Source organism: Hermetia illucens, chromosome 5 (assembly GCF_905115235.1).
Source record: "Hermetia illucens chromosome 5, iHerIll2.2.curated.20191125, whole genome shotgun sequence".
Lineage (NCBI taxonomy): Eukaryota > Metazoa > Arthropoda > Insecta > Diptera > Stratiomyidae > Hermetia > Hermetia illucens.
This window is the reverse complement of record NC_051853.1, coordinates 97159421-97187164: the sequence shown is the minus strand read 5'-3', so window position 1 is coordinate 97187164 and position 27744 is coordinate 97159421. Positions and strand designations below refer to the sequence as shown.

Genomic DNA, 27744 nt, shown 5'->3' with positions numbered 1-27744 from the left:
CCTTCCACTAATAATGGACGTGATGAATTTGTAGAGGGTTGGTAATCAAGTGATCGGTCTTGTGTCTGCGGGGTCCTGCACCGTGTCCTTCTTAGGGATAAGGTAGGTAATCCCCGCAGTGAGGAAAGGTGGAAATTCCTCCAGCCGACTCATGATCTCATTTATACTGCGTGCCAACCGACTGTGTACGCTGGCAAATTTCTTATACCAGAAATTCTGCTCCCGATCCAGACCTGGGCCCCTCCAGTTCTTCGAGATGTTTATGGCTCGTCGAACTTCCTCTTCGGTAACATCCGCGAAATTCATGCCAGGTGTAATGGCATGGCGGGTGCCTTCGGCGGTGATCCACTCAGCATGCTCAGCATGCTGGGCGGGTAACCCCCAAAGTCCACCCCAATACTCTTTCGCTTCCGTCACCGAGAACTGTATTGTCTGGGCGCTCTGTTGGGATTCGTTGAGAGATCTGGAAAAACTCCGCTGGTTCCTCGCGTATGTTGCATTCTGGACACGTCTGGAATAACTTTCGCCATACCGTCGTAACCGACTGCATATGACAGAAAGTTTCTGTTTTAGTGTGTCCAGAATTTCAACTACGGGTGTCTCACAGGGGATGGCATAGTTCCGGTAAACCCTCTGCACTTTATTTCTCACCCGTCGGCTGGCATTGCCAGTGCTGATCTGAATCAGTCTAGCAATGTCCTGCCTTGGTGAGTCCCGCCGACGCTCCAGACGAATTTTCCATGGTGGATCTCTTTTGTCACTCAAACCAATAACGCGAAAGCGAATCTTCTGACCGTGCAATCTGATAGCCGCAACTGGACCACAATACACAAGTGATTGTAGTTGCAGCAGCGACATATCAGCACACAGTCGAGATGCAATCTCATCATTGATTTGAGATAGAATTCGCGGAGTTGCTGGAGATACATAGAGCCTGGGAATACTTGGTCTATGCAAAGGATCCATATCCAAGAACACACGCTCTTTGGAATTCGTCCCGAACCTCAGCGGAAACCTCAGCTGGACGGTGGAGAAGAGTGCTTCGGCGAGTACTGAATCTGTTGCCTGCAGTGCGGCGTGGTGTTGTTGATGCCGCCGCCTCTGCCCCCATCGACTCTTGGTCACCAGTTTCCCCGATGACTTCAAATCGAACACGTTCCCTGATGGTGGCCGAGATTGTGTCGCTGCGAGTAATGAAGCGGTACTGGTCTGCGACTCGCTGCACAGTCACGTGCGCGAATTGCGAGAAACGCTCGACGAATCTCTGGTGCAACAAGGAGCGGTAAGATGTTGTACCCGCCCCCGCCGTTATTTCGTAGTAGGAGCGGATGATGAAGAGGTTCATTTTTTCAGTCCATTTCATCCGCTTCCTACGCGAACCTGCTGAAGTGGTCGCCACAGATTGTGGCGAAACAGCTGCAACAGGCGGAGCTGCGCTCCTGGTCGTCGTGGCGCCTAGACGTCGTACCGCCCCACGACTAGCGGTTTCGACGCCGTGCTGTCCATTACGAGAGCCCGACCCGGTCACCAAGTCAGACGACTCCCGCCGGTTATCCGTACCGGACCTTAAATTTCTCCTTCTTCTCATTTTTGGTGGTGCATTTTATCCCTAGCTGGCAGGTGTGTAGATAGCTTCTTTAGTGAGTAATCTGCAAGACTGCAAAGTTCCTGCACTTTCCTCACCTACCCCCTGAGACGCTGCGGTGGCGTACAGCCATTCAGACTGGAGCTATCCATTCCTCCTCCTTTCACAACCGGGCTTGGGACCGGCTTCGGCGGAGTATTATTATTATTTTTAGTAACTGACTGCAAACCCCCATTAAGTTCATCTTAGTACCACAAAATTCTGTAGTAACGTAGGCTATAATGTAGAGCATGATCCTACCAAGTTTGGTGGATCGCATTATTACTAACAAAGGTCAAAGTTGTCGTTTCTTTGCAAATTCAAGACTATGAATGTCAATATCACCCGATACTCTCACATACGATATGCATATATTACGTGCTACATACTAATGGGAGCAAATGCACACTCAAATGTCTTTATATAAGAAATACACAAAACCTTTCATACCTGAAGCGCCCAGCTTTCGGTTTCCCAACTTGTTTTTATTAGGTTGCCACATCTGTAACCGACATTCTCTCCAAATTTCATTAGGGCAATAGTTGTGAAAGTGACACCGCATTGAGTACTGGAGGCGAGACATAGATGTTCGCAATTTTCAGCAGAGGTAATAATAAAATCGAAGACTATTTTTTAGGACATAATAGACACAGGGTTTAAAATGTTTTTCGTGAATTGGATTAAGCGCTGGCATAAGTACGTTATAGTTAGGAGGTACAGGAAGTACACAGAAAGCGATGAAGAAACGGGAAACCATTTGCTTGAAGTGCACTTCCCAGGCAGCATCCAAAATCTAATCTCGGGGCCAACAGGTGCATACAGCCCTCAACCGAGAGACTGGAATCTGGCATGCAAAGTAGTACCAGTGGAGCGAGTGAAATGGGCATTTAACTCGTTCCATCGATACAAGTCTGCAGGTCCGGATGGTATCATCCCTGCGCTAGTAATAGAGGAAATGGATGCCCTGGGTCTATACATTCGGAATATATATCGTGCATGCCTAGCACACGCTTATATTCCAATTAAATGGCGGGATGTGAAGCTGTTTTTCATTCCCAAACCAGGAAAACCCACCTACACAGACGCAAAAACCTTTCGACCGATCAGCCTAACGTCCTTTCTGCTAAAACGACTAGAAAGACTAGTAGATCGGTTCATAAGGGATACACATATTCCCAAGTGGCCACTTTACCATAGGCAACACGCCTACCTGAAAGGCAAATCCACGGAGACAGCACTCCATGAACTTACGGCAAAAATTGCAAAGGGGATGTCCGAAAAAGAATACGCCTTAGGCGCATTCATGGACATCGAAGATGCCTTCAATTATGCCTCATTCGCGACAATTTGTGATGCGGCAAGACAGCATGGAATCGAACCGCTGCTAATCAGTTGGATCCTTCACATGCTAGGGTGAAGAAAAAACGGTCGGTCGGCCAGAAGTCTATTGAAGCAGGATGTCTTAAGGGATGCCCACAGGGAGGGTTTCTCTCTCCACTGTTATGGCTCTTGGTAATGGATACCTGCGGTGGCTCCTGGAGGACAAAAAAGTCTTCGCGCAAGCATTTGCGGACGACCTAGCCGTAATAATTATCGGCAAGTTTGCGGACACAGTATGTGACCGCTTGAATGCAACTCTGCATGTAATCCACAGCTGGTGCCTCCGCAATGGGCTCACAATGAACGCTAGGAAGACTGGACTAGTTATGTTCACTAGGAACGTCAGGTGGGGCAGCTATACGCTACCCACCTTAGTAGGGGCGGAAAACAGTCAAGTCCTTAGGAGTACATTTCGGCTCCAAGTTAACGTGGAAGCATCATATCCAGGAACAATATCAGAAATCCTGCAGATTGCTCTGGTGCTGTAGGAATGCGATAGGTAAGACCTAGGGACTTTCACCCAAACGGATATATTGGATGTATACATCCATAATAAAATCCATTTTGATGTATGCATGCATCGTCTGGTGGCCAAGAATGAACTTTGCTAACCGCAGGAAGCTACTAACGCAGATTCAGAGACTTGGTTGCCTAAGTATTACTGGAGCAATGAGTACTACGCCGACTGCGGCACTTGTAGCTATCCTAAATTTACCCCCCGTTCACTTGGAGGTGAAAAGGAAAGCAGCCAACGACGCATATAGGCTCGATACCATTGAGGCGTGGAAAGGCGAAATCAAACGGTAGCCCTGATGCTGACCGACCATATGATTTCCAGATTCGTCTTTGAAAAGACATACACTGTCGTAATCACCGAAAGAAACGAATGGTCGACAAGTGGCCATGAGTCTTTTCAGATTACAGACCTAATAATCTTCACCGGCGGGTCAGTCATGGAGGATGGATCGGGCGCAGGGGTGTTCTCGGAGAATCCGATTATAGAACTGGCCCGACCCTTAGGAAAAATGAGAACCATATTCTAGGCGGAGATAAATGCCATTTCATTGGCAGCAGAAGAATGTCTGCGACAAAAATGGAGGGGTCGCACCATTCGAATCTGTTCCGACAGTCGGGCGGCATTATCAGCACTAAATGGCAACGACATACCAAGCCAGTTGATGTGGAGTTGTAATCAGGTGCTGCTGAAACTTGGCCGACTGAACGAAACATTCCTGATGTGGGTGCCGGGGCACCCTAACATCGCCGGTAATGAGGAGGCTGACAGACTGGCTCGCCGAGGGTCTGGATCCACAATGGTGGGGCCAGAACCAACTCTTGGAATCCGACCATCTACTGTCAAGTCTACTCTGAAGGGTGAAATTGCAAGAATTCCCGCAACCGAGTGGAGAAATTTGGAGTCTTGCCGGCAAGCGAAAATCCTTGTGAAAGAGCCTAGGGCCACTAGAACGGCATTTTTGTTGTCCCTTAAGAAGTGGGACATGAAAACCCTAGTAGGGAAGATTTTGACGGGACACTGCCCCTTGAACTACCATATGGAAAAGATTGGGGTAGTGGTTTCGGCTATGTGCAGCCAATGTGAGGAGGAGGAGGAGACGGCCCTGCACTTTTTATGCAGCTGCCCGGCATCGTCAGATCTCAGACGAAGACACCTTTGCAAGGTTTTCTTCAATGAAGAATCTGCACACTCTCTGCCTCTGGAGAATGTTCTCAAATTCGCTAAAGCCTGCGAACCCCGTACGCAGGAAGCCATTGAATAGGCAACTTACGGGGATAGTACAATGGGCCTAACAATGACCTGAGTGCTCGGAGCTGTGGCTCCCCCCAGTTAACTAAACTAACTACTTTACAGTCGATTGAGATTATTTTCAAGAAAAGAACATTGATTTTGATGAATAATCTTGTAACTCGAAGTTTCTGCGTAAATGCCGGGATCTTTTTTACCAAGGAAGTAGGTATTGGGAAGCAGACTGTCGAATCCATAATATTGTCAGTTACAGGTATTATTCCAGCCCATTAGATATGCTCTAGGTGTCCTGGAATTCTTCCGGAATATGGTGGAAACCATTCATGCGTACTGGTCGATGTTTGAGTTAATCTCTTGGAGAAAATAAAATACAGCATTCACCGAGATTGAATAAACTCATTGATAAAATAATGATTAGGGTAATAAAATGATAATAGATAGATAGAAAAATATAGTATATAAATATAAACCGGCTACATCGGTTACAGTTCTTATATTGCAAGACTCAATTATGACAGTTAACAAAATAAATCGCAGTAACTACTAATCGGCGAATCACTACTATATTCTTCTTGTTCTTCATATGTACTTCTTGTTACCCTAATAAAATAATTTAAACTATAAAATAAAACAAGGAAGATTGTATTACATTCCGTTCCCAACCTATTGTAATTTGTCTAATTAACGATAATTTACACTAGTAAGGATGAAAGAAACCAAAACAAGTCTTTGATCCGATAACAACGACGATTTTTTTTTGAAAACAAAACATTATTTAAATCAATTCACTATCGGTCTGTCGAACGCACTTTTCTCAGAAACAGTGACACGAAATTTGATAGAAAGATTGGAACATTGAACTTAGAGTGGGTCCCCATACACGTCAAACACACACGTAAATGAAACCATCAATATCTAAATATTTTTTCATAAAAAATACCTTTCATACCTGAAGCGCAGGGCTTCCGGTTTCTGACTTCTAATAACTCTGCCCTGGTAATTGACAGTAGACACTAGACAAAAATGATCATTTTGACCATCTGAAGCATTCAATATAAGAAAAAGGAGTACCTTTTGTTTAGTAAATTGATCACGATATCCGAGTAAATGAATTGCTGACCACGCAAATGAAAAACTTTCAACAAAATCAAACTTCCCTAAGGACCTAGCACGTCAACTACATCTGCCAGTTTGTTAAAATCTTTTTGACCTCTGCACTCCTTCGCTAGTATTCAGTACCATGTGTTTTTGAAGTAGCCTACTCAAGGGCATTTTATGATAGCAGATTCCATTGCATTACATGGCAACGAATCTAGCGGATCTAACACTGTCAATACACCAAGTTCAATGCCACCTTCGTCAGAAACAACGTTACCTCTAGGTTCTGTGTATAAGGTAAAATCGGGACGTCACTGATAACGAGAACAAACGGTATCGGTGGCGAAGTGTTCGCCTGGCGAACTCGGATTTGGATTTCAAATCCCTTCTACGTATTACTTTGATGCGGCATGTAGCATTTTGCGCCATCATACATAAGTAAGTATATCGCTCTGATAACCACCGCGTACAACCTTTCAGATGCGCCCTGTCGATCCAGGAGTTGGAGTATTCCTTGATGCGATGCAAGAAAATTTAACTAATTTGTTCGGAATAGCCGGAAGGACGCAAATACTACCCCAGTTGTTGCACTCAAAATGGGTGCCTTTCTTTGCAATCTTAATTAAGATTTTATGCCACTCATTCGAAAACATCTCAGACTACCAGAATCTATGAAAGAGTGGAAGTAGCAACTCTGTGGATTCTGCTGGGAAAAGTTGCGGCACTTCTCAGAGCGTCACTATTGTACTATTCATCAACGAATCGAAAAATTTTCTTTGCAGCGTCTACATTACAATGTCATATCCTTATTCCCAAAGATTAGTGTTTCCATTACTGGCGTGCTTCGAATTTCAAATTTTTTCACCATTCAATATAACCTACTTCAAGTTCTTCTTGTCCTTCTTGAACCCTTTGATTTCGCTTTGCTAAACCTCCTGATCTTGATCCGATTTTTTCTTTTTGCAAAACAACTTTTCCTCGAATATGTCATGTGTGGCACTGATATATGAATATTTAGTTTTCGGTGACTTATTCCAATGCTAACATACAGAAAGTCATTTCCAGTCCTCTTTTATGCTGGATTCAGTAGATATTGCTGTGTCACCAAGTATCCACCATAAAAGCTTCATTCTCAAACCAGTTGCCGACAGCTTTGGTCCTTGATTATTCTCGCATCTACTTCTTTTTTGCCCCAAATTGCTTCAGGGTCTCCCTCATAACATTTCCCGCTCCTCTTCAACTGTGAGAGATTTCAGGTCTTATATCTCAACTGTTGGCTTTAGTTCTTTCAAAGGAGCATTTTCTTGCACTGCCTTCTTTAGTTGTTGCAGAAATTGGGGTTTAACTTTTTCCCCTGCTCTAAAGTCCAGAGATGGGGCACTAGTCCTTATGTTTATCGAGTCGTCTTGAATGGCTGGAAGTTGTTCCCAATTCTTCATGTTCACAGACCAACTGATCAAGCTATACTTTACCGTTGCAGACTTCATGTTAAGTAGGATTCATGTATTCAAGGTTTTATGTTTTCTCATGGAAGGAACTTTTTGTGTTTCTTTTCTATATTAATGATATACCTTGCTGTGAAGAAGTCAAAATATTGACAATATTGTTGAATAGACTAAGAAATGCATATATTATGTGAGAATATCCACATTCAGTCTTGAATTTACAAAGAAGCGACAACTTTGACCTATTACAACTTTGTTAGTAATAGTGCGATTTCCACCGAATTTGGTAGAATCATGGTATATTGTTGCAAAATTTCGTGGTGCTAGAACTTGAGGGGGGTTTTGCAGCCAATTACTAAAAATTATAATAATATATTTTATATAATATATAAAATTATATAAATAATATATTTTATTTAATATATACTATTGTCAACTTTATTTGATCAAATATCGGAATGGAGGCTGTTTCGGATCCATAGCACTACGTAGTGGCAGCCTCTTAATTCTTTTTTCAAATTTTTCGATTCGCACTCCCACCTTTCCAACAAATGTCAAAACTAAGACCGGCTTCGGAAAGTACTAACCCTTTCATTTTATAACCCCATGACTATATTTGATGAAAAAAAATGTATACCCCCTTTAAATTCGATGTAGAATATTGTAACCCACCGAATGCGTGAGCGTTCACAGTTCCGACATTTCTACCAAATTTGGTGTGAATCGCTTTTGTTTTACACAAAACCTTAAAAAGGACCGAGCTACAGTCTTCATAAACGGACAAGATGTACCACAGGCGAGTGAGGTCAAATATTTAGGTACTTATGACACTCGATATTAAGCTCAGCTGGAAAGGACACTTCCTAAGAAAGAAGGACGAGCCGAATGCCAGATACAGACAGATGTACTGGCTGTTGCGGAAGAGTTACCAGCTGACCATCTGCGAAAAGATTCTAATTTATAAGCAGATCCTAAGGCCCATATGGACGTACGCAATCCAACTCTGCGGCTGTGCCAAAGAATCGAACCTGAAGATAATATAAACGTTCCAAAATAAAGTGTCTGGATGCATAGTAGATGGAGAAAACTCAGTCGTAGCTTGGCGAGAGGTGGTTTTAATGGGTAAACATCCCACATTCACTAGGATCATAAATTCTGGGGTTAGTCTTTCGAGTAAAACGATTAAAAGGAAAAATTTCCAGTTTAACTATAGATTTTATTCAAGAATTGCAGACATGTATTTCGGGCACAACGTGTGTCCTTCTTCAGTGCTGGTTTTATAATTTTACAAACCCGGTTAATGGAAGAATCCGTCGAGAACTCCCCGCAACATCGAGCAAGTATGCAGAATGGTTTATTTCGACCAGACTGTATGAGAGTCCCCAGACATCCAGGTAAGAGGTAAGGGATTTGGGTACATTGCCTGTAGCAAACAATACAATGGAACTACCACCACACTAGGCACGCCAAATTTTTTTCTTTCATTGTCGAACCAGCGGCTCATAGTTCACCTCCTTATCCACGTATTTCTGTTCAATGTTCCTATTATGGGGGATAGCTTGTTGTGTGGTATGTGGAGATCAGTTAGAACTTGCCGGTCCCAATATGTACTGTAAGTAGCACTACCAAATTTTGCCTACGGCTGATATCGGTAAATATCGGTAAACCGGACATGTTCCCGTGATCAACCCACGCTTGTATGCAAGATTTTGGCGAATCACCTTACATACAGCATTGTGTCTCTTCGTGTATTGCACCGCCGCCATTACAGAAATGAAATGGCTCAAGGTCTCTAACGCCGAACCATACATTCTGCACTGGACGTTCCTCACTCACTCTTTCAATACAAGCTCGAGTGATGACCACCCCGTCCTGAATGACACCCATAAAACCCTCTGCCTCAGCAAAGAGCTTGACACCTTACATTGCATTCGACTTCCATTCATCGATACGCTCTTATTCCGACTTCACTCCACTCAGAGGATTGAAAGATTGATCATTCAAGTTACGTGGAGTCAGCCAACAGTCTACCTTACAAACAGCCGCATGCAAGAGACTCGCCTGCCTTTGCTGTAAAAATAAGCGCGTAGCGAGTCGACTTGGCGATGATATTGTGTCACGAGGCAGGTTCATCCGCCAAACGACTTAATTTGGATGATGCATTTGGAATTTGGACATAATAGTTAGTCCGCATCCGCTGCTAGACGTTTTCCAGATCCGAATGCATAAGCTAGTGAGGGGATAGCGAATATGTTCAATGCGCTTATTTTATATTACTCCTAAAAGATGAGATTTCAGTAGTTCTACACGTGGTAGGAATTCGAACTTAAAAGCATCCTTACAGAATTCTTAGGTACTTGTAGAAGTCTGTTTCGACCATAGCTTGGATGTAGAGATCACCAATGTTATTTCCGGCATGCGGATCGTGATGACCGTTGCCATTGGCTTGAATTCAGCATTTGGCTAATCCAAATTCCATCCGAATATCACAAATATAAAATATATCTACTATTCGCAGCAGACTTCTAAGGTGGTTATCTGTACCAGCATATAGCTTGATCGCACTTAGCACGTACGCTATATTTGATTGCAAAACCATACCCTTTATCATCATTCAGTAACCATGAAAAGGGTTTCAGTGCCATTCAAAACCAAAGGAGACCCAATGAATTCCTCCGGAAGATGCTCCTCCGTATACGAATATGCTCTGAAATGCTGGTACCCTCAGATGAATACACTGATAAGGTTGTAAGCCACCTTTCCATGACTGTCGCCAAAAACTTTATTAATTTCGGATCAATGCAATACAGACGTAACGCATTGATTAGCCAAGTGTGGGACGCTTCAAAGGTCTTAGAGATTTCGTTGGCCTCCAGTTGCTTCTCCTACAGCTATCGAGTCGATAATGAGTTGCTCTTAGCAACCCCTTCACCCAACTCGGCAGCCCTTCTGCTCCTCGGGCAGAATGTTGTTGGTCTCTACCTGCGCATTGACCTTTCCAGTAATAGCAGACGTTATGAATTTGAAGAGGGCTGATAAGGAAGTAATTGTTCTTGTGTCTGCAAAGTCCTCCACCGTGTCCTTCCTAGGGATAAGGTAAGTAATACCCGCATTGTGAAAGTTCCTCGGGCCGACTATTGACCTGGTGAACTTTTTGTACCAGAAATTCTGCCCTCGATCGAGGCTTGGGTCCCTCCAGTTCTTGAAGTGGTTTATGGCTCGTCGAACCTCCTCTTCGGTAGCATCCACTATATTCATGGCAGGCATAGTGGCATGACGGGTACTTACCTAGCGGCTAACCCCCAAAGTTCACCAAAACATTCTTTTGCTTCCGTTATCGAAAACTGCACTGTCTGAATGCCCCGTTGGAATTCATTGAGTGATCTGAAAAGCCCCACTGCCGCGTACGTTGCTTTCTGAACACGTCTGGAATGACCTTCGCCATACCGTAGCAACCGATTGCATACGACAGAAAGTTTCTGCTGGTCTGTGCAGAATTTTAACTACGGATGTCGCACTGGGGATGGTATAGTTCCTTTAAACCCCCGCACTTCACTCTTCACCTGCCTGCTGGCATTTCCAGTGTTGATTTGAATCAATCTAGGAATGTACTGTGTTAATAAGACACACCGACATTCCAGACGTTTGATACCACATGACCATATTCTAAGAAAACAAATTTTCGACCCCTTTTGCGTGTAGCCAAAGGACTTCATGGGCTAAATATTTCCATCAAATTTCGTACCAATAGCTTCAGTCGTTCTTGGGAAAATGGCTATGAGAAACATAGGGACAGATAGGCAGACAGACAGACATCAAACTCATTTTAATGAAGTTTTGGTGTATACAAAGCGTTACAAATAAAGTAAGCACCTTTTCTAATGAAAGCAATAAATAAATACTTCCGAAGCGACACATTCTTAAATAATTTGGAACCTTCCCAGGCTAAATTACGACCATCACCCCACTTAAATATTTATAAGGACTTAGAATAGATTATCTTTATATGTTCCAAACTTTTTAATTTATTTTATTTCATTTAACAGGCACTGGACTTCTCACATCATGGGGTGAAAAATGGTATTCCCGGCGGAAAATAATCACCCCAGGTTTCCATTTTAGTATACTCGAAGGATTTGTCGAAGTAATGACTAAACAATCTGACGTTTTAGTCGAGCATTTGAGATCAGAAATTGGGAAGGATGAAGTCGACATTTATCCATTGGTCAATGCATTCGCCCTAGACGTAATTTGTGGTATAAAATTCAAATTGGTACAAATTTCGAATGCTTCTAATAAATTGGTTAACAGAGACTTCAATGGGAGTGAAGGTGAATGCGCAAGCAGATCCCAGGTCGGAATATGTAGTGTCTGTGAAAAAGTATGTATTTGGACTGTTAAAAGTATTCATATGCATTACTGAGTTAAGGTGGAGTAGAAGTAGAAGGGACGATATAGCAGTTTCGACTCAGATTTCCTGTTGAACTTACTTTTTAAAAAATAAAGAGTTCAAAGTTGCTGAACTTCCATCAACGTAGTACCATTATCATACGAAATTCTCTGTAACTTATCATACAGTTCGATTATTTAAAAGAAACCCTTCTTTCATTGTCAGAATATCTCGAGCAATACAAGCGAAAATCCACCATCCTTTAGGAAAAATGCCAGTCCTATACTCGATGACCAAAAATGGGCGCTATTTGCAGCATTTAACAAACATCTTACATGACTTCACGAACAAAGTAATCATGGAGCGCCGAGAGCAACTTTTACATAACAGTAGCCCAGATAAGGGAAGCCGAATGAACTTCTTAGATATCCTTCTGCACGCCACAGCTGATGGCAAACCCTTGACAAATGATGACATCCGCGAAGAAGTAGATACTTTCATGTTTGAAGGACATGACACCACAGCTTCGGGCATTGGGTTCACTCTATACTTACTATCGCGCCATCCAGATATCCAAGATAAGGTTTATGAAGAGCTGAAGGATATTTTCGGAAACGGACATGAAGCGGAGATAACGAGCAAAAAGTTAAACGAATTGGTATACCTAGAAATGGTCATAAAGGAAAGCTTACGAATGTTGCCGCCTGTCCCTAGCATAGGGAGGCAATTGATGGAAGATACAATGATAGGTAAGCTGGAACAATGGACCTTTTTAAAGACAATGCTTACTTTTATTTGTGTAGGCGGTGTTACGGTTCCAGCCGGTATCAACCTTTCTCTTCAAATCTACGGTGTGCATCATGATCCACGCAACTTTCCGGATCCCGAGAACTTCGACCCAGAACGTTTCAACACTTCTGGCACGCAGAATAAACGCACTTTCGCGTATATTCCGTTTAGTGCAGGTGGTCGTAATTGTATTGGCCAAAAGTTTGCAATGCTTGATCTGAAGGCATGCATAGCGAAAGTAATAATGAATTTTAGATTATTGCCCGGTCCGGAAATAATTTTACAAGGCGACCTTATTTTGAAATCATCAAATGGAATACGAGTTGGGCTCGAAGAGAGAGAATGAACCATTTTATGTCTATTTATTATTATTTAAAAAAACAATCTTAACTTCCTGTCTCTTTACAAAATTATCGATATTTATTTATGTATGTAGTTTCATCTCTCTATATTGAACGAGATTCTTTTTATTTTACCCTGAATTATGCCATTTTCAGGTAAATTTTACTTTTAATAAAACGATTTTCGAATTCCCAAATAATGGATTTTTGGAAGGGTTTCATTTGAAACCTGGTTTTTGTGTAATTACCAGCGTGTACGGGCTAGTAGTTCCAGAGACTCACAGATTCCGCCCAGAAACCCTCTGACTTTTCATGAAAGGATGAGTCGGCAGAGTCACGGATGCTTTTAATATTGTGGCAGTAATCCAGTCAGAACCGCTTCCTGGCAGTCTTAATGGCCGATTTGTAACTCTTCACGTAGTTCTTGTATGTTTCTGCAACAGATGTTGAAGTTTTCTCAGGTCAGCTACCGGAGATTCGACACATTTTCCTTGCATGAATGAATTCTTCAGGGTCCCGAACTTTTGACTTCAGTTCGTCTGTTGTGCTAATGTTACTATGAATCTTGTTGGCCAAACTTCCTCCAGTTGACCCTCCTGGATTCTTTGAAAGGGTAAAAGACCTCTACAACGAAACTTAAACTGAGAAATATTCAACTGTGATTCGAGAAGGAACTCTGATAAACACCCTTCTCCACCTTGAAAATCCCATTGTCGGTTAGTATCAGAGACCTCCTCATAACCATCAAAATTTTTCGATTTAGGGAAGTAAAAGACTGGTATACTGTTCGTTATACGCTGCTTCATGCTCAGCATGGTCTGCTTGCGTGGGAGGAATGTGGGCCCCGTCAGACGGTCAATCTTCATTTCCTCCAAGAGCTAATTCGCGTCATCGACTAAGTCCAAGCTTATCTGATTTGGCTTTTGCCTCTTAATCTGCAATATTCTGTTTGAACACCACCCTGGGAGTTCAGAAATCCATTGATTAAGCACTTACCTTTATGCACGCGTATTTTCGCCAACCAGAAGACTGCAACCATCTTCTGAGAATCTGATCATATAGGACAATTTGAACTTTACGCCACCCTAGGCGTGGCTGATGGCATCAACTGAGAAAGTCCCTGCAGAAATATATGGTACCCCCTTCCTGGAGTAGGAATCTAAAGAACTTCTTCTTCTTCGCTGGCTTCGGACAGCTAGCATTCTTGTCGGTCCTCGTTTCGGTCAGGAATACCGGGCTAATCGTTACAGCTAGTTCTACGACAGCGGTTTTTAGGTTGAAAGCCACTAGTCTCCCTGCCATCTCGCCCAGGAAGTCCCTGCTGTCTAGTACAGTGATGCTACAACTGGTACCGGCTGCACTGTCTTCGACGGTTTCTGCCTCCTAGCTCATCCACCGATCTGCCGGGCATCAAACCCTCTTTTTCTTTTGTCGTTATCCGTATTACATATATTTTTTGAATATGAGTCCATGTCCCGCCATTATTAATTTTATTTGAGCTGATATTTTGTATTATGTATTTATTTCAGAATTCACCAATCGGATTTTCCGGTTGGGCAGTTTCTGGAAATCATCATCATTATCAACGGCGCAACAACCGATATCCGGTCTAGGCCTGCCTTAATGAGGAACTCCAGACATCCCGATCTCGCGCCGAGGTCCACCAATTCGATATCCCTAAACGCTGTCTGGCGTCCTGACTTACGCCATCGCTCCATCTTAGGCAGGGTCCGCCTCGTCTTCTTTTTCTACCATAGATATTGCCCTTATAGACTTTCCGGGTGGGATCATCCTCATCCATACGGATTATGTTACAAGTCCACCGCAACCTGTTGAATTGGAATTTATTCACAACCTGACGGTCATGGTATCGCTCATAGATTTCGTCGTTATGTAGGGAACGGAATCGTCGATCCTCATGTAGGGGGCCAACAAATCTTCGGAGGATTCTTCTCTCGAACGCGGCCAAGAGTTCGCAATTCTTTTTGCTAAGAACCCAAGTCTCGGAGGAATACATGAGGATTGGCAAGATCATTGTCTTGTACAGTAAAAGCTTTGACCCTACAGTGAGACGTTTCGAGCAGAACAGTTTTTGTAAGCTGAAATAGGCTCTATTGGCTGACAACAACCGTGCGCGGATTCCATCATCGGAGCTATTATCGGTTGTGATTTTCGACCCTAGATAGGAGAAATTATCAACGGTCTCAAAATTGTAGTCTCCTATCTTTATTCTTCCCTGAGAATGTATTCTTTAATTAAAATATGTATCTTTTAGCCCTCTCGCCCTCCTCTCTCACTTCCTCCGCCCACATTTTCTGCTTTTGTTACACACTATTTTCCCATTAGGTACACTATCCATGCACTAGGACTAGCATACTACTTACCACCGGTGATCGGGCATGTGTCGGCTTTTATGCTGTATAATAAAATAAAAATAAAATTCATATAATAATAAAAATGATTGGCGGGATAATCGAATTGGATCTAGACCTTGAAGCATAAAAGTACTTCATTGAAGATCCTGACAGTTAACTACAGGGCTATACAGATCACTCTAGGAGACAATGGGTTTAGCAATGCATTCAGCAGTGATTACTACCCTGACTTCATTCAGGTATTCATTTCCAGCTGAGGCGACTGATATCCTACAGTTATGATAAAAAAAGCCTCTGCCACCAGTGAGATTTGAACCGCGACCGTTGCCTACGACAGCCTAGTAAAATTAATATGGCAAAAATAAATTTGAGCTACTGTAACTTTCTTAATAATAGTACCTTCTATTGTCTATACCTTATTGCAGCTATATTATATTCATCCACATATTTAAAGCCATAGTAAGGTATTTGACTAAATATCGACGTAGAATATGTTTTGAGGCCTAGATTATCAAAAATGAAGGAAGCAATTAAGAAAAGTGATGGAGACCCGAAGATAAGGCAGAAAACAGGTGAATAGATAGTGCTCACTCACAGGTGAATAGATGGTGCGCTAGAGGATAGAATAAAATATCACCCACTCTAAGAAAGTCTTCGTAGATAGAAAATCCAAGACCAGCAAGCGAGACATCGTCCAAAAGGAAACTGTATAATGGTTGCACAAAGATTGACATCCCAAAAAGCGGACCTACAGTGCCAGTTTCTTCATTTTTCTTTCATTTTTTTAGGAAGGTACTCAAATGCGGTTTTCAGCTTCTAAAACGAAGTACATGTTGGATAGATATACTTCAATTTCTCAGCATTATTCCAGGTTAGCCTGCGTACATGCCTTTCCCTCTGAAGCCAGTTTTCCTAAGCATTATTTCTAACTCACCTTGTGGAGTAGAATTTTCCAAAATTGCATTTGGCTTTGACGGTTTCGATCGCAGGGCAGAGGCGATCTCATCAGACGCTGCCTGAGCGCCTCTACCCTGCGGAGCAGCATGACCGAAAGCGGCACAGGTGGCATTTAGCTCTTTTTTATTGAATTCAAAACCCGACAAACCCGTCTGATTTGAACCTAAACTGGTTTAAGCTTATGAAGTATTTTCCTTCGTTAGCATACTTCAGGAACTTGAAATCCTTATATTCGTCTCAAGACTCACCATCTCAGCCTAGCCTTCCAGAAATCTCTGAACTCCATGTCTTTGCAGTTAAAGTATGAAGGGTATTGCCTTCCAAGTTTCTGAGATATAGCCTTCTTTACCTGTGTGTTAAATGCTGACTAATCAAATTAATTTGCAAATTTCTCTATGTGTATTCTCCTAGAGATTACATTAATATAAATATATGATTTTTCTTTTTCTCTAGTGTTTGTTTATTTTCATGGGCATATATTGATATATCGGGAACGATTTGCTCCCTTCTCCAGTACTAAAAATTGAAGGAGAGAACAAGTTGCTCCCGAAATATCTTTACACGCATATCAAGAACTGCTTAAGGAATAAAAGTTTTTCCGTGTTTCTTTCATAAGAATATTTTATATATAATAGTTCGTAATGTTTATCCATTTAGTTTGTCAGACTATTCACCACCAAACTTGGTAGTATCATGCTATACTATAGGAAAGCCTATATTAATGGTTCTAGAATAAACTAATTTCGTATTAATAGGAGTAACTGTTTTTGTGATAATAGGCGTGACAGACAAAAATTTAATTAGGTTTGGTTTCACACAAAATCTTAAAAACACTAGCGAAAAGAAAAATCATCTAATGCGTTGCAAATTTGTATATTATTTCATCTTCATGGTAATAAAGACACAAGCGTAGAGTTTGTACAAAATTATAGGTATTAGATGCTATTTCACTATCAGTCACTTCTACTGGTTGATTAGAAGTTGAAAATTTTAAGGAATTCTAATATCATCTCACATAGGGGCATCTGTTTGGCATATGGTGTTTCATACATGAGCAAAACAGAGTTTAACCCGAGGTGCAAAATGCAAAACGCAGTTGTCACCCTCTACTCACCACGATTCGGTAACAAAACTTTCAATTCTCCGGAGTGAACATCTCTCCACACTTTTCTCCCTGGGCTATTTCAATCCCAGCACATTTGAAAAGGAATGCAGGAATCGGTCATCTCCAATTTTCTACGGGAATTTAGAACTATTATGTCCTTATTCTGTCTGCACCTAGAGCTCTGGATTAATAGTGGGAATATTACCGGTCTATTGGCAACTGTCATTAAGAGGACCTGAAAGCAATTCTGCGAGTGGATGCATTTCTTCATGTAAATCTGGCGGAGAAGACAGACAACTCCAGATAATTTTGGAGAGTTCTACGAGCAGATGTACATGGAGTTTGTTATGGCAAGGTTTCATTCTCCGCTTCCCAACGACGACCGTGCCCGGGTTAAGGCAACCGATGCAACATCAGAGAACGCTAGAAGGGTGGCGGTTAACTACTTGGAGCGCTTTTGCTCCGACATCCTCTGCACGGACTGACTCATGAGACTGACAACGCTTTCCTGGAAGAGCGAAGAATGGAAGCTATCGAAGCTCAAAGTAGCTAGTTCGACGCGAATCACCAGCGACCGAGGAGAAGTATCGTTACTTCTGCTACACATGTGGCGCAACTAACGTCTTCAAGGCACAATATCCGTGCTTTGCCCTCCCACTAAAGGGCGCGCATCAGAAGCTGAACTATCACAAAAACCATGCCTACATCATCTCATGGATCAATTTGCGACGGCTTGTAGAATTACAGGATGCCCAGAATGACAACTATAGTTCAACATGGCTATTCACGAACTTGGGGCTAATCTTGTGCGAAAAGCATCGAAATCGAAACAATTCTTAGATACGTTGATGGCTATGTATTTAGCCTAGGATAATCGTTACATGCATGTCATTTTCCAGACGTCTTAGGTACAATATACATCGGACTCGCATTCGCGCCATTGGATAGTTCCAATTACGGATGGTTCCAAGACGGCAATGCATTTGTGCAATGAGTCGCCACTGCACCGGATTTTGAAAGGTTCACGATAAATTATACCTGGCATTGCAGTCACCTACGTCGGCATTGACGATGTATATTAATTTGGTCTGAATGGGGAAAACTGTATAATGGGTTTCATTCGCCAGCTGGATTCCCGTCACTATTTTGTCAATTTTATTTGCATTCTCTGAAATTTTATTTGCCAAGTAGGTTTTCAAAACTGTATTCCCTATTAATATTATTCTGTTTAAGTGGTGTCCTCTCCAATGCCCCTATGCAATCGCTGTCGGTTCTCGGCAATGTGCTTTAGCTCTCTCCACCACTTTATGAGAAGCTCACACTACTCCTCCACAGTTCTGCGCCATGTAGTTCTAGATTAACCCACTCGTCGGCCATCCTGGGATAGTGGGTTCCTTTGTTTGGCATCACCCACAATGTAGTTGTCGCCCTTTCTGTGTGACCTATTCACTGCCAGTTCCGCTCCCTGATTAACGCGTCGAGTATCTGGCCCGTACACCGACAGAGTTCTTTATTAATTGTTGTCTTGTGCCAGAATACCCCAACAACGCAGGGCAGACATGCATGCATAAAAGCTGGAAGTTTTTGGGTAACAGTGGTGGTCATTTTGCATGTATGTACTACTCCCATAACTCTCGTTGCTTCCTTTCCCAGATCTATTTGGCCGAGGTCCATGACTTCATGAGAAAGCAACCAGACTTCATCAGCGTAGTTCAGGTGTTTGTGGAAATATGACACAGTCGAAGATAACGTCAAAAACATTACCGACAACCAGAAGAGAAACTATCGGTTGCAAGATCCAACCCTGGCAAACTCCACTGTAGACTAAAATTGCTCTGAGATTGTACCTCGTTACCCTCATTTTTCGGGGAATTGTGACGGAATCTACTTTAAAAGCAGCTGCTGCAGAGCACAGGACCTTATTTCAGCTTTTTCGTTGAAGATATTTTCAGAACCATACCTTATTTGGTGCTAATATACCTCCGCGTATTTACAGCTGAAACGTTTACTTGCTTGAACCAGCTGGTCTGATTATCTCTTGAAAAACAATTTCAAAGTACAATACACTTTCATTGCGACCTAATAAAGTGTAGACTAATCATGATAAGTAAAATAGGAAGTTTGTACTGTCACTGACCAAAGGTACTAAACCCTCAAGTCAATTTTTTTATTTATTTATTATTCAGTCTTATCAAGATAGCATATTATTCAAGGTTCTCAAATGAATAAATAAATCAGCCTTTGTTGTTATTATTAAACTGTTAGTGATACGTTACATCAATCATATAATATGAAAGTCATCTAATACTAATTTTGAAGAAACATTTTGTAGCTTTCAATTTGGAGTAATGAAAAAATGGAAATCATTTCCAAGAAATGAAGTATATTGAATGCAGCTTATCATCAGAGGGGAAAAGAGAGTAATTTATATAATTTAAAAATATACAATATTATAAAATAAATTGCGAGTGTAATAATTATCAGCTTCAAATAATTTTTTCTAATATGTAAGAATATCGAAAAAAATTATCAAATAAATATATTATTTATAATGCATTTGCATTCAAACGTTCTGATCAGTACGCCGCGAAATTTTATTCCAGTCTGCGATTTTTCCTGGTTAATGTGAAAGAAGCTTCCACGACGCTTCGAAAAATGCTAGCTTCCTATTTACATTGTGTTGTAATTTTATTTTTTTATTGTGACGATACACTATCAATTCCGTTAAGATTCCGACGAAACCAAGATGTGGAAATTATAGGCAGCACTGGACCTTGCACGATGCCGTGCACTAGTCCCTGTGCGACACCGTGCACAAGTCCTTGCAGATCTCCTTGTATAAATTCTTACACTTATGGTAGTGCCTATACAGCTCCTTCGACAAATTCGGCAACAGTTCCTTGTGCTACTCCTTGCACATCCCAGCCTACCACTGTAAACACAGCTCCAATAATTCATCCTTACACAGTTCCTTACGCCGCCCCCTACACCGTGCCAGCTACGAAGCCCTGCGTTACTCCATGTACAAGTCCTTGCACAAATCCCTGCACCGATGCATCATTAGCCAATTATCAGAACTATCAAATGGTTCCAGTACATAGAACGATTTATCGCCTTCCTGGATAAAATGGAGTCGAATTCGGAATGGAATATTAAAAAAAAAATTATGTAAAATAATTGAAAACCAATAAAACGAAATTACTCAAAACTTTATGTCTATTACCGAATTGTGAACAACAGGCGTGAATGAGTGCATTTCTACCACAACAAATGGATTAAAAGGATCGCACACGCTCTGCGGTTAATTGAACTTTCAATTCAGAAACAATTTTAAGTGGCTTGACTATCTCAGAAGAGGAACATTTTCATACATTTTTTTGACAAATTCTCGACGAGGTCTAGGTTTACAGAGCTCAAACTATTGAATTTGCAAAAATATTCTATTGTGTCGAATGTTATGTGGCTAAGTTTATGTAATAAACCGGGATTATTGGTGCAGATTCGAAGGCTGCAAGGCATACTGGTGTGCAGCAATCGGTCAAAGAAAGCTATTTGGATGTATTATATTATTTATTATCTCATTGAAATCGTCATCCATGGGAATCCATGGTAACATTTAAACCGTAAACTCTCCCCTCTCTTACTCATGGACATGCGACCAGGAGTTAACTAATGTTGTCACGAGGGTGTATGTATACCTAACAATCACATAAATGATGAAAAGCGACGATTTAGGTTTGCTTAATGCGGATCCACAGATCCTTCGATATATGCTTGCATTTCTTTATGCCAGGCAAATTTGGACACTCTGTGCAACGTTCCAGTATCTTCGCGGCTAAAATCTTTGGAGTGCGATGAGCACTGTGGAAAGATACTCCTTCATTTATAGGTATTCATGCGATACCGCGGCACCGGCACAATATCGCGGTGCCACGTTCATTGATGCAATGCATTTTTTGCATTAACATACTGCAACTTTGGCTGGTATTGAATTAGTCCTTAATTCATCTTTTGATATGTAGCAAACTGAAGACCTTCCAGTTGTTATTTCATCTTCTTATTCCGATCTCGACGAATCTTTACTAGAGCACCGATTGAGATACGCTATTGACAAGTATTTACTTAAAACTGGTGCTATACGTAAAGTATCGCGTTCGCCTCAAACTTCGCTATCTCCAGGCGCCTTTGGCCAAACAACTACATGAGAGTGTTTGCCTTGCGGTGCTTAAATAGAGCTGCTGATGAACTCCATTCCACCTTCCACAAAAGAAAAAAGAGTGATGGACGTCGTCCACAACTCCATTGCAAAACACACAATCCGGAGAACGCGCCTTTCCAATCTTGTGCGGGTAAGACTGAAAACCTCCATATCCACTTAAAAATTGGGTAAGGAAATAGTCAGTCTCACCGTGCTTCCGCTTCAGCCACGCACCTAAGTTACCGACGAGCTGCGCAGTCCATCTGCCTCTAGTTTCATTTTGCCAAGAGAGCTGCCACTCGTCTATAGTGCATTGCTGTTCTTCGCGAGCAACAGCCTCCCTTGGCTCATCTCCCTTGCGCTTGTATATGGCTTAACGCTCCTTAGCGAGAAAAGCAGCTCCCGCGATCTCCATCACGGCCGGTTCAGAGACAATGCGGTACGCAGACGCCACCCGCAAAGCTTCCCGCCTCTGTACTTGCACGAGACATTTACGATATACCTCCTTGCCAAGAACGTCAACCCATACCTCTACGTTGGACTCATTCGGAGACACTGCTTGCGAGACGTAGGACCCCCATTGTCTGCCATTAGCCTACTTAACACCGAAAATGCAGCTGCAGCCTTGTTCGCTGCTGTTTTGATTTGCTCAAAAAGTTCATCTTTGAGTCAAGGGTCAAACCGAGGTACTTTACCGCTGGTTTTGACTCGATTATCGACTCGCCGAACGATATGGGACGCAGAGTCGGAATTCAAGATGACTACTTCGGTTTTTTCCAGTGCAAGGTTGAAACCATGAGTAGTCATCCATCCAACTTTACGCCTGTTCGACAGTGCGAGCAACAAGCGCTGCGACATCGCAGTTAAAGCACCCTTTTTCAGGCAAGTATTGAATGCGCCGAGCAGTAGTTCAGGCCGGTAATGGAATACCAGTCTGTATACCTCTGCTGGAATACCAACGGCGTCTTCTTGTTTTCCATAGAAAAGACTGCTTGTTCCAACTCTTTTCTAGAGAAAAGTGGACAGTCCTCTGCGCTCTCCGCGCCGACGTCATCATCCCATACGGGGTACGCAGGGAATAGTGCCCTTAAAATTCGGTCCATCTGCTCGGCCTTAAGTGAACAGGGTTTCCGCAGAGCCCCCACTTTTCGGGTTACCAGTTTGTAACCGTTGATCAGATCCTACCAGCAGCAATCTTTGCTCTTGTTTATTGTGCTGCGGAGTCTCCTTTTGGCTGATTTGTACTCCGTCATTATGGTACATGACTGCTCCCGGTCGCTTAGACGTTGTGTTAAGCGGCGAAGTCTGTCACACTTCTTCCGAAGCTCTGGGATTTCCCCTTTCCACCAATACATAGAAGGCTTGCCACGTCTCGATGCCCTCCTGGGCATGGAGGCCGTCGTTATCAGGTTTTTAACTGAATTTAGGACAGTGTCAGCTGCTGAGCCACCGCGGGGTGGGGTGACGTTTTAATTGCAACTAGGCGATTTAGTTGCCATTCACCCCTTAATCTGACATAGCTCGGCAACCACGACCACCTGTCATAATCCGCAGTTTACTGAAATGCGCTTCAACCCCCTAAGATGCTCGCCCTCACCCTCTACTGTTTCGCGCCATATCCTCCGATTCGTCGGTCATCTCGGGATAGTAGATTCCATTGCATGACGTAATCAACAATGTAGTTGTCGTTATTCCTTAATGTGTAACCTATCCATTGCCATTTCCGCTCCCTGATCAACACCTCCATGGAAAACTGGCCTGCGCGCCAACAAAGTTCGTTATCCGAAATTGTATCAAGCCAGTGCACTTCGTTGATACGTCGCAGAAGAGTCTTGAGTGACAGTGGTGGCCACTTTCCATATATTACCCTCATATAACAACACAGAAAAAACATTCTTGATCTTGGTGTTCGGATAACTTTGATTGAGATTTCGAACAAGGCAGTAAAGTCGAATCTCACTCTGTAAATACTTCGATTGGCATCCACTTCGGTACCACTGTCGGCAGAAACGACGCTTCTAAGATATACAAATTGGTCACGAACAATGACTCGTTGTGAAAGCAAACAGATGTCATCAGTATAGTTGAGGTCCATTGAAGTCCTCCACGACTTCAAAACAAGTTAGTATGAAGACCATCCTCGATAACAAAAACAAATAGCATTGGTGGCAAGATATAACGCTGGCGGTTTCCAGTTTAAACTTCAAATTCCTCTATGATTTTACCTCAGTGCAACACGTAACATTTTGTGCCATAATATGCCGTAGCCACGTAGGGCACTCCTTGTCAAAGCTTTCTTGGAATTGATGAAGTACAGGTGAAGCAGAGCCTAAATCCGTCCACTGTCCCAAATGATCCGTAGATTATTCATGTGGTCTTTATAGTAAGATCCAGAACGGAGCCACCTTTCCCCTTGTTTACCAAGCCAGATATTCCTTGAATTGTTCCAGATGTTTTTGAGATATTATCGTCGTGACGGCAAGGAGTGCGACAATAAACTTCCAATTATCGCACTCAATATGGGTGCCCCTTTTGGTGATCTTGGCAATCGTCCCCTTCTCCAACTCTCACGGATTCCTAGCATTTCTTGTTACGCACGCACACATCCAGAAGACAACTCCTAAAATGATTGCCGATCGCAATGTGATCAATCGAATTGTCCGTCCTCAATTAACCTTATGGCGAACCATGGGCTCGAGCAATGTGCCACTTATGTTGAGGTAGTGGAAGCTACGGAAATCCACAAACCACTTACCATTATTGTTACGGTCCTCAAGACCATATCTCCATGCTGTTGCCATTCAGATCACTTCTGCTCCGCAGCATTAAAGGCTTCTCCTTCTGGATCGGAATCTCACAGTCAATGTCCTGTCAGAAGGTGTCCTTGCAGTCGCCACAAAAATTAACAACACGGGATTCACGCTGGCTTCCGCCAAATTCTTATTGGAATTGCAATCAAACTTTTATCTTCTATATTAATGCGTGAGAGTAGAAAGATTTCCGTCAATGTTTCCAGCATCAAGCCTTGCATTATGCTCTATATTGTTGTATTTTCTCATATATTCCTAAGAATAAATCATGGGAGTTCGGCAGTCAATCTCCAAAATTATTTTAACTGATATGAACATGGAGGCCTAGGTGCCATAAGCAGTATCACCATGATCTTTTCCAATTTTTCGGGTGGGTAGTTTCTGAGAATGGGTCCTAGGTTTAAATTTCAACTATAAGGGGGTCATCCCGTGTGTCGGATCCCCGGAATCCAATTTTTTTTGGCATCAATTGTATCTAGATATAGTGTAGAATATACGGGTAAAGTGATTTTTTTGATATTCGGAGTCGTTTGGAAATTATAGTGTTGAACACGTGATAAGTCACATGCCAGATTTATGTCGATCGCCGTAATAAAGCTCGTATTTATCGGTCCGAATGACGTTCGAATGACTTCGCTAAACGGATAAGAATTGAAGCCAAGGGTGTACATGTGGTTTTTGAAGAAACCGAAGGTTTATGGATTAGGTATAGCAGATTAATAGTCAGTTAAGGTTTTATGGCCAAAAATCGCGTTCTACTGTTTAAATGCGCTTTTCTCGAAACCGCATGTTGAAAATCGGCTGCCACCATAGAGCAAAACCTATCCAACGAAATTCTTTGAAATCTTCAGGACTTATTCAGAACATATTTTTACGTTCCGCAAACGAGGATAATTGCAATTCATTTAGTAGTTTATTTTATTCATTAAAGAAGCCTTAAAAAACTCCAAAATTCACAAAAAAAAGTTTAAGACGGCACCAACAATTTAGTTTTTAATATTTTTTAATAATCCTAGTTTGTGGACTGTAGTTAAGTCTGTACGTTAAAATGCTGTTTACTTTTTTTCTTTAAGATGATCACAGAGCCCTCTAGCGTGGCAGCAGAAAACCCTTTTTTTGCAGATGGGTGTATAAATTGCTCAGTGTTTCAATAACGAACTATGCGATGGGACTTAAAAAATTACTATGCATGCTCAAGATATTAATAAATCTATGGTGATTTGTATTTGTATCTTTATCCAGTTCTTCACAAAAAATTCTAAAAAAAGCCAAAAAAACGGCCTTCACACGGGATGACCCCTTTAATATCTTCTTCTTCAGCCTTTGTCCCATTCAGAATCGCGGTCGGCTCGTCGTGGTCGGTTGCGCCATTTTTCCCAGGCCATTTGGCCATTTACCATCGATTTCGATGTTCAGACCAGTCTTGGTAATTAACCTCTCTCGCAATTTTTCCTACGATCGGTGTAACCCCATATCAATTGGAGATATCCTATTTTCAGACGTGATCATGGTGTCCTGGGTAGGTTACTACCACAATACATCTCATTGGTAGTACACCAATGCCACTCAATGCCCCGGACTCTCGAATGTATTCTGGAAGCTTATCCGTACACATCATAGGCACTAGACCATAGGTAGATACTGCTAGATGTTATGATGTGTACAGATAAACTTCCCCAATCCATTTATAATACAAATCCAGGAGCATTGAGTGTGAATACTGCCTATTAAATATACTGTGGTCACTACTACTAACAGTAATAGTGCCTGCTTCATTAAGAACGGTCCTCAAAAATGCTGTTTTATTGAGATTCAATCTGAAACCATGTTGCATAAGGCGATCATTTCATTTTTAAACAAGTTCTTCTAAATCAGCGTTGCTATGAGACGCTAGGAAAATATCATCTGCATAAAGCATTGTTCCAGTGTCCATAACAAGAACATAGGGAAGGTCCCAACTTCTCACCAAATTTTATGTCAATCGGTTCAGCCGTTTCTGACAAAAATACATGGGGCAGACAGAAAGGCGTGCTGTTTTATACAGAATCTTAAAAAATACAAATAAACTGAATAGAAAAGAATTAAGCATTAAGTACACTTGGCCACAATACTAGCGCAATTTTCTTAATTTCGGAGAAATGTTCGTTTGAAATGAAAATCAAGCAGTCAAATGCCAATCTGAAACTTTTAAATTGATGGCTTTAGGTAAACGATATTCTTTACTAATTAGCTGTACAGTTAAGTTCCAGTTGACAAGTGTTAAAAATACCAAAACACAAGATATTATACCAAGCACCCAAACAAACTTCATCGTCAAAGGTATAAAGCTGAATTGTGATGTTACAAAGAGTGTATGAGTACATCCTTCGCCATTGGAATGATTTTCAGAAAAATAATACCAAATTGGACAGCACGCTGGAAGAATATTTCCAGGACTTGGGTTCGCGGACTCCAAGGATGAAACTCATTTAAAACTTTTATGTGGATCGATCCATTTCTGTTCTGCGTGAAAACTTGGAGATCAACTCTTGGACAGTTTCGCCATGCGGCGGACAGAATAATTCAATTCAAGGCGAACTGACATGGTTTTGTAATTTTAAGGGGGTCATCCCGTGTGAAGGCCGTTTTTTTTTGGTTTTTTTCTGAATTTGTTTGTGAAGAACTGGATAAAGATACAAATACGAATTTTTCATCATAGATTTAATAATATCTTGAGCGTGCATAGTATTTTTTCCACCCCGATCGCATAGTTCATTACTGAAATACAGAGCAATTTACACACCCATCTCCAAAAAAAGGTGTTTTCCTGCTGCCACGCTAGAGGGCGCTGCGATCATCTTAAAGAAAAAAAGTAAACAGCATTTTAACGTACAGACTTAACTACAGTCCACAAACTAGGATTATTAAAAAATATTAAAAACTAAATTTTTGGTGCCGTATTAAATTTTTTTTTGTGAATTTTGGAGTTTTTTCATGGCTTCTTCAATGAATAAAAAAAACTACTGAATGAATCGCAATTATCCTCGTTTGCGGACCATAGAAATATGTTCTGAATAAGACGTGAAAATTTCAAAAAATTTTGTTGGATAGATTTCGCTCTATGGTGGCAGCCGATTTTCAACATGCGGTTTCGAGAAAAGTGCATTTAAACAGTAGAACGCGATTTTTGGCCATAAAACCTTAACTGACTATTAATCTGCTATACCTAATCCATAAACCTTCGATTTCTTCAAAAACCACATGCACACCCTTGGCTTCAATTCTTATCCGTTTAGCGAAGTCATTCGAACGTCATTTGAACCGATAAATATGCGCTTTATTACGGCGATCGACATAAATCTGGCATGTGACTTATTACGTATTTAACTCTATAATTTCCGAACGACTCCGAATATCAAAAAATCACTTTGCCTATATATTCTACACTATATTTAGATACAACTGATTCCAAAAAAAAAATTCTATTC

At 41.8% G+C, this 27744-nt stretch overlaps 1 protein-coding gene across 1 annotated transcript in view; it reads left to right on the top strand.

The window, feature by feature from the left end:
• LOC119657958 (probable cytochrome P450 4d14) overlaps positions 1-13029 on the top strand; it is a 30915-nt gene extending 17886 nt beyond the window's left edge. Inside the window, exons 3-6 of the mRNA XM_038065160.1 lie at positions 11359-11568; positions 11624-11693; positions 11928-12451; positions 12506-13029. Of these exons, the coding sequence (XP_037921088.1) occupies positions 11359-11568; positions 11624-11693; positions 11928-12451; positions 12506-12837 (1136 nt within the window). The 3' untranslated portion in view covers positions 12838-13029. The remainder of the gene's footprint in view (positions 1-11358; positions 11569-11623; positions 11694-11927; positions 12452-12505) is intronic.
• Positions 13030-27744: the final 14715 nt, after the last annotated feature.